Raw genomic sequence first — 11,415 nt, 5'->3', positions numbered from 1 at the left:
GGTTACTGATTGACAGTTACAGTACAGTAGTTAAAATGTGAGGTTATGTACAATTTCTTGTCAGTTTTTCAAGAAAATCCAAAAAATGGAACTTCTAGAATTCAAGGATCTGAAATGCGTCCCTGACATTATCCATCCTTATACACCTGCCCTACGAAACAACAACGTTCCGATCGTCATCGATAACGGTACGTTCGACAAACCATCAAACCTAACCTCTAACTTTGTTTACATACAGGTTCTTACCAATGCCGGGTCGGTTGGGCAACAAGCCCCGAACCTTTACTACTTTTTAAGAATCTCATAGCTAAACCTCGAAAAGAACGATCCAAAAAGGACACAGTCGAAGCCACCCAGACTCCACAACTCCAAGTAGGCAATGACATAATTAACATTGAAGCAGTGCGTTTCCAATTGAAAACACAGTTTGATCGCGATGTAGTCACTCATTTTGAAGCACAGGAACATCTTTTCGACTATTCATTCACCCATTTAGGCATCGACTCAGAAAATTCAGTTCCACATCCTGTTGTTTTAACAGAAGCAGTTTTGAACCCAAACTCATCACGACAGTGTAGGAAATCGAATGCTCTCGTTTAATTATTTTTTAATACTTTGTTATTGTAGTAATGTCAGAACTGTTATTTGAGTGCTACTCAGTCCCTGGAGTTTCATATGGGATTGATTGTCTGTTTTCTTACCACTTTAATGAAGTCAAGCCACAAGAAAACGCGTTGATCATTAATATTGGTTACCACACAACTCACGTTGTTCCAATTATCGCTACAAAAACAATTTTTGAGAATACAAGAAGGTTGAATACTGGAGGATTTCACATAATTTCATTTTTACACAGGATTTTGCAGTTGAAATATCCAGCACATGCTACCTCCATTACTTTGAGCAGAGCTGAAGAATTACTGCACAGCATTTGTGCCATAGCATTAGACTATAGGGAAGAATTAAATCGGTGGACCGACCCAGTTTATTATGAAGAGAATATCAAGAAAATTCAGCTCCCTTATAGCGCCTCTCTTGCTTCCTCAGCGCTTACTTGTAAGTTCTCGTGTATTTATGTATTTGTTGTTTGTTAAGTGAATATTGTACAGTGGAACAACAGAAGGAACGAAAAAGGGAGCTCGCTCGGCGCTTGACCGAAATCAACGCTCGAAAACGTGAAGAGCGTCTGATCGAAGATGAAGAAAAGCTCAACCAACTGCTTTACATCCAAGAAATGACGGAAGCGGGTGTAGACAAGGAAGAAATCGAAAAAGCGTGCGCCGAATATCAGATAAAAAACCTACAAGATCTGCAAAAACATATTAACACTCTCAACATGAAAATCGAAAAGACGAGACAGAAAATCATCGCTGCCAATGCAGCCGAAGAGGTAGAGGAACCGCCGACCAAACAGCCGAAACATAACAAGATGGTGTTCGAGAACGAAAAGGCGATGCATTTGTTTTTACAAAACGCAAAGAAAATGGTAATGTTGTGTGTAGTGAAGACATGAAAGACATTTAAGTTTGCAGCGGCAAGACATTTTGAATAAGAAGATGACCAGAAAGCAAAAGAAGCAAGACATGGCGAAGAGAAGAACGGCCGCAGGGCAGGAGAGGATGAGGATTATTTCGCAATTGGCAAGAAAAGAGAAAGGGAATGATGATTTTGGTCTGAGGGATGAAGACTGGGATATCTACAAAGCCATCAGCAAAGATGGTAAGACTTAAATTAAGTATCACATCTATCTCAAATGGTGTAGAAAAATGTCATTTAAAGTACATATCGGGTATTTGCACGAAAAGTTCAGTCATAATGACAATAAAGTTTAAACTATACAAGATTTTTCGAATTGATAGTAAAATAACTGACGAAATTCCGTGGCCGTAACTGTACCAACAAGTATCGGGTGTTCATTTAAACTTGCAGTCAAAGTTGGCGTTGAAGAGTCGATTGTGAATGTGAACTCATCTAAAAACAAATAACGAAAAAACTGAGGTAAAAAAACAGCTGATGTGTTCACAATCGACTCTTCAACACCAACTTTGACCGGAAATTTAAATGAACACCCGATACAAAGTGTCTCTAAAAGAACGTATATAGTTTGTCCAGCGAGAGATTGGTTGACATAAAAATCACAATTCTATGAGAAAGCAGTACCTAGCGCACGTAAAATTTGAAATATATCCTTCAATTCAAGCAGTAACATTTTTGCTTAAAAATTATGCTCTAATTAATCTATTCTAGTGCATTTTGTAGTGTTGGGTTAATTTAATACAATTTAAAATCTCTCAATCTCTCGCTGGAAGTATATCAAGAGTCCTGTGGAATTCGAATACCTAATACCTAATAATTTTTGCCGTTCTGTAGCATATTGTGGTACTAAATAGAAAAACAGAGGTTATGTAAGTGCATTAATGACAAGTTTTTAATAGACTGTTGTAAGATGAAAAGTAATTAAAGTCTATTTTTTCCTGGTAGGCGCGTGCGTGCGCATATCCGAAAGGTAGAATCACATAGCTAAGATTTTTAGTCGGATCTAGGAATTATTAGTATTTTTGGTTGCATATTATCTAGGGGGATCAGTATTTGTGGTTGCACATTAAAACTCATGTTTATGATTTAATTTTTGTACAATTTGTAAAATGTAAACAAAAAAGTTTATGAATAAACTCGTGGAAAAATTGATAACAAATATTATATGTACAACATTTTTTATTTTTATTTTATACATACAGGAGTTAAATTGGGTACAAAACAACTCGATACTTTTGGATTCAATCGTGAATTAAAAAAAAAAATCATCACCGCACTTTTCACCTAAAAAAAATTACAGTGACATCGACAAAAATTGACAGTTCACATGAAAGCGGCAAAAATTTCATAACATGGACATGGCCTGCTTCGACTACAATCATTTATAATAACCATGTATCTTGCAAGAGAAAAGGAAAAGGCTTAATTTTATACATACAGGGTGTTAGTAAATGGTTGGGAATAAATTTCAGGTTGAACTCCTTACGAAAAATGTGGCTTAAAACCTAAATAAAGATTTTCGTTAAAATGAGTAGTTTTCTCAAAAAAAGAAAAAAAAAACAAAAATAAACGTGTTCTGGCATATCCGTATTTTTTTTTTGAAATACTAGGATTTAATAATGGTTTAAAGAAAAAATTTAAACGTGGAAAGTTGAATTTTTCAAAATTCAAAACTAATGCGATTTTAGGCAGACAAATGAACTAATTAGAGAAATTCTCCAACAGTAACATTTTATTTTTTTTAGAAAACTACTAATTTTAACGAAAAACTTTATTTAGGTTTTAAGCCACATTTTTCGTAAGGAGTTCATCCTGAAATTTATTCCCAACCATTTACTAACACCCTGTATAGGCAGTGAACAGTGATTCTACCTGATGGACTTTTGCTATTCGAATTCAAAAGTAGCAAAGATTATCATGAAGAAATGAAATGTTTGGAATTTCTTAATTGTTTTGCACTTCCCTGTACACAGCATCAATTGTAGGAATTCTGTTTGCAGAGAAAAATGAGTGCACTGTTTTTCGAATGAGATATTTTTGATGTTCATTCAATTGAATCATACATTTCCTATCAGGTTTCTTCGGGGCCTGTAATTGCCCACACTTCTTTTCTTCCGCCAAGTATCGTTGAATGGTTCTAAATCCACAACCTTCAACACATAGTAATTAAGCTGTGATACAACCAAAAAAAAACTCAGAAATCAATACCAGTACGAGATAATCTGCAGTTTTTTCCATTTGAGCCGTCTTGGCTAACTCGGCAAAATCCTTGGAGATCCCACGAAATACTTTAACGATCATTTCTTTCTCGGCTTGTGAGAAATTTGCTATAAATATGCATTAATAAAAAACTGTTAGCATAAATCCAACTTACGCCGTTTATTTGGTGATCGAAATTGAGACATCTTGTTGACATTTAAAAATTTCTTAACCTCTAAGAACTGTGTTTTTAATAAATAAACGGACACAACACAAAACACACAAAACCCACACAAAACACGAAAGGAGAACTAAGACACGATGAAACAAAATTGACAGCTTGGACCTGATTGACAGTACAGAACACTACAATATTGCACATTTCTCTAGTGTAAGTAGAAAAATAAAGTAACCAATAGGAAAGTCGCATTTCGTTGCAGGATTTTGTAAATGCGCACGCACGCGCCTACCAGGAAAAAATAGACTATAGAATATAATTGAAATGATTGAATCATTTTTCATTAGACCTCCTGCGTACTAGCAACTTTTGGGAAGCAACTACACTCACGGGCAGAAAAGGCGGAACACCATTATTATTTAAAAATCTATCGTCGCGGTATGTGGTTGCTCTTTTTCAATCAGTCTTTTGAAACCTTCTAACAGTTCGCTGACGACTAGCAAGAGGAGCCTCAATAGCATTAGCTGCATAACGGAAACAACAACAGTCTTTAACCAAAGCTACTGCTCTGGCAATATTTACACCAGCTAGAGACATTTTTTTACGTTCTGCACTTAAATTCGAAGTTAACAACAATAAAAAATTACAAAAGTTATAAAAATCTAACCAGGTTGCTTGATTATTATAAAAATAGTAAATTTAAGAAAAGAAGGTTTTTAAGCAAAAAATTTGTTTTTATGCGAAATTGCTAATAAAATAGCCTACGCTAATGTTCAAGGTTATGTTTGCTATCATCGCTTCCTGGTCAAAATACATCAAAATAGGTATTATGGGAATAATTTGTTGTTGACTAATTAGTGTTCCGTTTTTTTTGCCGGTGAGTGTATTTAATCATAAAAATTGAACACACATAACTAAATGTAATCTCGCACACGGGCGATTTTTAGATCGAAGCAACTAAAAACGTGTCCTATTTTACAAGGAAACTGTTGGCAGTAAATGAACCAGGTTTGTTCTAACGTAGCGCCGCGCACTCGGCGATTATTTAGTTGCTTTTTCTACAAAATCCCTGTGTTAAAACTGATCTGTATAAGCAACTATTAAGTTATCAGTGAGCGGTGCTCGTTCTTTTCGGTGACTAAACTATTTAGTTGCCTATAGCAAAAGTTGCTAGTGTGTGGGAGCCCTTACTGTTGACATCTGATTTGAGGGCTTCAGCGGTTCGACGTGATTCGACACAATAAAATTATACAGGGTGTTGTTGAAGTTGAGGCGTTCCTTTTAACATGTGATAGTATGCGTTGTTCTAAAGAGTTTTAGCCAAAATCACCTTAGTAAAATGTGTACGGCAATGAAGATACAATAAGTAATTTTTTTTTGAAATTTTTGAAACTGGTCCTGCTCAAATTTGCGCTGATTTGTTAGAAATTGACAAAAAAGTTAAATGAGCAAGGACGTTAATCAAAAATACTGTCAGATTTGTCATCTAATTAGTCGGAATGACTTATCACTACGAAAATAATGAGCTCACAGATATGTTGCTAATGTATGGGCAATGATATCACGTTATCAGAATGCAGCTGCGGCGTCCAGAGAGTACGCAGAGCGATTTCCAAAAAGACACCATCCTGGGCCACGTCAGTTATTATTTATTAATCTAGTAGAGCGGAGAAATAGACAGGACCGGACTCAAAATTTTATAAAACAATAAAAATATACAATCAATTTTAAGAATAATGTATAGTACCTCGTGTTACCAGGAACGCCTCAACTTCGAAAACACCTGTAGAGCCGCACAATTACACAGGACTCTTGATATACGTTCACTTTGTACAGGGTTATTCTAAATTATTGTAGTCGAAGCAGGCCATGCCCTTGTTATGAAATTTTTGCCGCTTTCATGTGAACTGTCAATTTTTGGCGCTACCACTGTCATTTTTTAGGTGAAAAGTGCGGTGATGAGAATTTTATTTATTTTTTTTAAATTAACGATTGAATCCAAAAATGTTGCGTTGTTTTGCAACGAATTCTAAAAATATTGAGTTGTTTTGCACCCAATTTAACTCCTGTGTGTGAACGGTGTGTACTCACTTATTCACATCACTTTGATATTTTTTATACGGAGCGGCAACCATAAGTTTTACATTCAGTTTTTACGCCTACTTCGACTACAATCATTTAGAATAACCCTGTACAACTTTAATGATAAAATGAAAATCAAGATGGTTCCATTTCCATACAACACCGTTGCGCTTTCATTTGATTACTTTTGTTATAAAAACAAAATATTGTTATCTACAAGCTCTTTGTGAAATTAAAGACAGTGGGCCGTATCACGACACCGTTATTAAAGTTGCCGATAACTAAAATCGCGATTAAAGTAAACAAAAACTATATGATTTATGCAATTATAACCTGCCAGAAAGAGATGAATTCGTCACCAAGGCAATTAGAGTCATGACTAAATTTAATAAGGGTGTCGTGATACGGCCCAATGAAAAGTTAAAACGTTTACATACAGTGCTGGAACAGTTTGGTATGTGGGGCATAATTATTTTCTTTCTCGTTGAGCTTTTCGGAAAGAAGTCAGACAGGTGAAATTGATTTTTGAAAAACTTTTTTTCCGATTATTTTCATTTCTCCTCTATCCGTTTCTGCGTAATGACGTCATCCATGGAAATAAGAAAGAAAATTCAAAGTCATGTTGTCATACATTATTTGAGGTAAAACCGACATAAAATCACTTCTTGGAAATGCTAGAAATAACGAAGTAAATAAACTAGGCAAAAATGAATAGGGAATTTTTCCTTTTTTGAATTTTTTATAAATACCGTTTAAAATTTGTAATGAAATGTGTTACAAATATATTAATATATACATTAAATGTAATGTTTCAAGTACTTGTAACATTTTAAATTTATCTTGTGTTTAAGAATACTTGGGAAGATTGGGGCAATTATTTTGCTTTCCAAGAAAAAGTGTGGAATTCCCTATTCATTTTTGCCTAGTTTAATTGCAAACCTGATCACAATCATTTAGAATTAGTATAGCATTGGCTAGTAAAAACAAATAGTCAAAATCTTTTTTAGTATTTAAAATAAACGAGATCAAAGCTGCACCTTTTGAGCCCCCATATCTTTAAATCTAAAAGATATAAAATTTATTTATAATTTTTCTCATAATTTTCTAACGTGTGTTGTCATTGCCCCACTGAGTTGTTCGGCGAATTTTAGGGCACCCAGTATATACAAGGTATTTCACAAGTGATAATAAGACCGACAGAATTAAAAATACAACCCACAATACATTTCCAAACCAAACCTGGATGCCGACGCGGAGAATATCAAGGTTTGCTTTGCAAATGTATTGTGTGTTGCATTTTCAATTCCGTCGGCCTCATTATCACTCGTGAAAACCCTGTTTAACGAAAAGGGAAGGATCTTAAAGTAAACTCTATCCCTGATAGATTCTACGTTTTTAAATTCTATTTTCAAAACATAACGCAATGAAAAATATTAAGCGCGCTACGTTAATTGTTTTACAACCTACGCTAAACCCATTGCAAGTCAAGAAGCTAAAGTTCCAATTTCTCGTTCTTAAAGTAATTGATACTCCAGTAGAAGTAATTTAATAGCCATGTCTGTTTTCGTGGGCGTTTTTGCAGCAAAAGTTGTATTTATTATCTACAGGTGGCGACTCCGACAGCGAAGCCGAAAACGAGAAGCTCCTAGAACTCGACGATATCATCCGAACCCACGAACCCACAGAACTCGACGAGACGAGCAATCCCGGGGAAACCCATCAGCTCCACGTGGGTGTAGAACGTTACCGCGCTCCAGAACTACTCTTCAAACCCTACATGTTGGGCTCTTCAGACGCGGGACTATCCGAAGTGATAGGTTACGTGTTGTCTCTGTTCAATAACGAGGACCAGTTGAAGTTGGCCGAGAACGTCGTCATAATGGGAGGTCTGGCGAATTTGTCCGGGTTGCAAGAAAGAATTCTTTCAGATCTGATAAGCATACGACCCTTTCAGTCCGTCGTTAATGTGAGAACGGTGAAGAATCCTAGTTTGGGGGCCTGGCACGGTGCCAAGAAGTGGGTTCGATCGGGTGATTTTAAAGACACTTTGTTGACGAAGGATATGTACGAAGAGTGCGGTCCAGAGTACTTCAAGATGCATATCGCGGCAAATCCCTATTATCCGACGCCTAAAGGGCAGGATTTGGATGTTGACATTTTGCAGTAAGGTTAGGTTTAAGTATTTATTGTTTTTTTTTTTTACTTTAAGTAAGTGATAATGGAAATAAAACATAGATAAAAGGTATAAGTTTATCAGCTGTTTACGACCTATAAAAGGTACCGTCACGGTCAAAAAGTACGGGTACTATTGGGCAATTTGGCCCATGGACAATCCCTCAGAAACAAGAGAGACGATTATAAATTTTTGAGGGTGGAAGGTGCCATATTTTTGACAAGAGAAAAGTGAATAATTTGATATTGTCATCAATGTTGATTTGACGTTAATGCTTGGTTTACATTAATTTTTTTTGAAGTGACAGAAAAATGATGATCAAGGTATTTAGTCCCCAATAGTACAGTATGTTACTGTAGACACTTTCAAAACAGAAATATGCTGTACCAGTATTCTTTGACCGCGATGGTACCTACAAATTCTAGAAACCTGTAATACCGACAAGAATTTTTAACAAAAGTCGAGAATCTGTAGCCTGTAAATCAAGTTCATTTCTCTCTCCTTCTAATCTCCATGAACTGAACTATTGAGGCTAGAGTATACTATGTGATCAAGAAGAAAACAAATCAGAGCAGGCGTTGCAAATTATCGGTCATGTCGTAGCGGAATTCTATGCAAATAAGCGTTTAATGCATGGACGTAGCGTAGACAATTTGTGGTCTCAAAAGCCACTTTATAATAAATCGTATCTCATGAATTTTAGGCGTTGCGTTGGAATTATAAGTACATTTTGTGATTATTATCTGACAATGGAGAAAATTTATGAAATAAAGAAACAGTAACATTTTGCCTTCGTAAGAATGAGTAAGTTACCAGGTTTACTGACAAACACCACGCCACTGGTAAGCACATTTTTCGCGGAAATGTCAAAGAAACGTCAACCGTGTTTCTATTGTTAAACTAGAAAATAACTAATTTTTTAAGTGCTATAGAGGCCTATTCTGTAAGTAATATGTTAATTTTAAACATCATGTTACAAAATAACAGCCATTAAAATCGCAAATCGTATTCTGTAAAACGATGTTATGTTAAAAATTTAATCGACCCTGTAATGAGTAAGTTACCAGGTTTACTGACAAACACCACGCCACTGGTAAGCACATTTTTCGCGGAAATGTCAAAGAAACGTCAACCGTGTTTCTATTGTTAAACTAGAAAATAACTAATTTTTTAAGTGCTATAGAGGCCTATTCTGTAAGTAATATGTTAATTTTAAACATCATGTTACAAAATAACAGCCATTAAAATCGCAAATCGTATTCTGTAAAACGATGTTATGTTAAAAATTTAATCGACCCTGTTAATATGTCCTGTTACTATTAAAATTTTAACCACTTCTCCTTATGTGCCTTTAAAATTTAACATCTTGTTATAAATTATTATCTGGTCGACTAAAAGAAAGATTTAGATGTCTCTGAAAGACAAAACTTTACATTACTTTTTATATTAGGTTGATACATTAAGCAGCCAAAATAATTTACAGTTGCGGAGTGCTTCATAACATGTGTCAACATTTTCGAGTTCCTTGGCCTGATCCTCATATAAATGAACAAGAAAATGGTAGAAATTATAACTTTGCAAACAATTATGATAAATAATGCTCAAAATAATTTTTTCTTCAAGGACAAAGGAAAAGATGCGTTTACAGATACATAGTTTAATTGAAAAGAAGAAAAAACAAATAAATATTATTAATAGGTATACGATGAAAAATGAGTTAACATTGATTTACAATTTATCGGCGGCATATTTTATAGCTTCGACCAAGTCACTGATGGCTTCAGCTAAACTTTTCGTAGATGAAGCCAATGTTTCTTGGCTTTTTATAAGACCAACTGGATTAAAATTGTCTTGCAGCGACACTTGAGGCAATTTCCGTTTTCTTTGCCTCTCTGGTACCTGTTGTGTCATATTAGGTGCATCCATTGTTATTGGCTCTGGTTCTGTTATTTAGATAATTTAATAATATGTTTGAACATCTTCATTATCACTTCCTTCTGCTTCTATGTCTCCCACAAGTTTAATTATATCTCCGCCTATGTTGAGTCCAGGTTCAGAAACGGTTGGTGCATCGTCAATTACAACAATACTACGTATGTAGCATGTTTAAAATTGGTTCGTTGATATCAGTCAGAGGTTTCTCCTTGACTGACCCACCAGCATTTCTTCTTCTGGTATTTGTTTTTAGATCTCCAAAGACCTTAAAAGCATATTTTTGTTGATACTATTTTGTCTGTATAATTCTTCAAGACGAATAAGTAGTAAAATACACGTTTCCACTCTTCTACTGAGCGCTTTGGACCTTCAAGATCATTATTTAAAAAAAAAATTGTTACACAGTCTAGGACTGGTTTACAAATCTATGAGGGGCATGATGACCAACTCAATAGATCGGGACCAATGGCTTAACGTGATTTTCGAATCACGAGATATAGCCTTTTTTATTGTTTATTTTTTTTTTTTTTTTTTAATTTCGCCCTGGGTCGGAATCGAACCCACGACCCTCGCGTCCCTGAGCCGAAACGGACTCCCTTAGGCTATATTCTGCTTTTAAATTTATTCATTTGCTACTATCCCAGCTTAATTTTGTAACAGCTTTCTGTTTTCCGCCAAATTCTCCTTATTGTTCTCCAAGAAGGCAACAAGAGCTTCTAGTTGCCGTGTTGTAATGCGTAGTCTTGAACGCACGCTTATTTTCTGAATCTTTTAATGATGAAAATGAAAAATATGATGACAGACGTCAAAATTAAATATCAGAACAAGGAGAGATACTATGATATGATATGAGATAGTAAAGGAGAAACGTATTTGTATGATATGACAACATTGTCAGTGTTAACATGCGTGTTAAAAAAATTAACTATAACAGTTGCTTTAAAAATTACCTTACAGAATACACATCCATGTTAAAATTTTAACATTTCTCTTATAATTAAACTTTTAACATCCCTGTCAATTTTAACATAAAAGTTACAGAGACGAGTCTCTTATAAATCAAGGAGGCCGTGGATTATCACTACAATTGTTTTGACCGAACTGTCATAAAATGACCGGTCTTCGTCGTATATGTAACAGGGTAAAGTACCCAGATCAACAAAAAGAAATAACTCCGCGCAATATGTGTAAACAAGTAATGTAATAACAATAAATAAATAACATTTAGAATATACAGGGTGTCCCCGAAAAAAAAGACGAATCCATAGCTCCCTTATTTATCGGACGATTTTAATTATCTATAAACCAAATT

General features: G+C 35.1%; 1 protein-coding gene across 1 annotated transcript; it reads left to right on the top strand.

Moving 5' to 3' along the window:
* Arp5 (Actin-related protein 5) lies at positions 1-8,243 on the top strand. The gene is made up of 6 exons (XM_069040325.1): positions 1-188; positions 239-574; positions 628-1,056; positions 1,110-1,486; positions 1,533-1,719; positions 7,603-8,243. The coding sequence occupies exons 1-6, from the start codon at positions 86-88 to the stop codon at positions 8,160-8,162; spliced, it is 1,992 nt and encodes a 663-aa protein (XP_068896426.1). The 5' UTR covers positions 1-85; the 3' UTR covers positions 8,163-8,243.
* Positions 8,244-11,415: the final 3,172 nt, after the last annotated feature.

Source organism: Tenebrio molitor, chromosome 2, assembly GCF_963966145.1.
Source record: "Tenebrio molitor chromosome 2, icTenMoli1.1, whole genome shotgun sequence".
NCBI classification, from domain to species: Eukaryota; Metazoa; Arthropoda; class Insecta; order Coleoptera; family Tenebrionidae; genus Tenebrio; species Tenebrio molitor.
The sequence above is the reverse complement of the archived record's forward strand: the minus strand, read 5'-3'. Positions and strand labels throughout refer to the sequence as shown.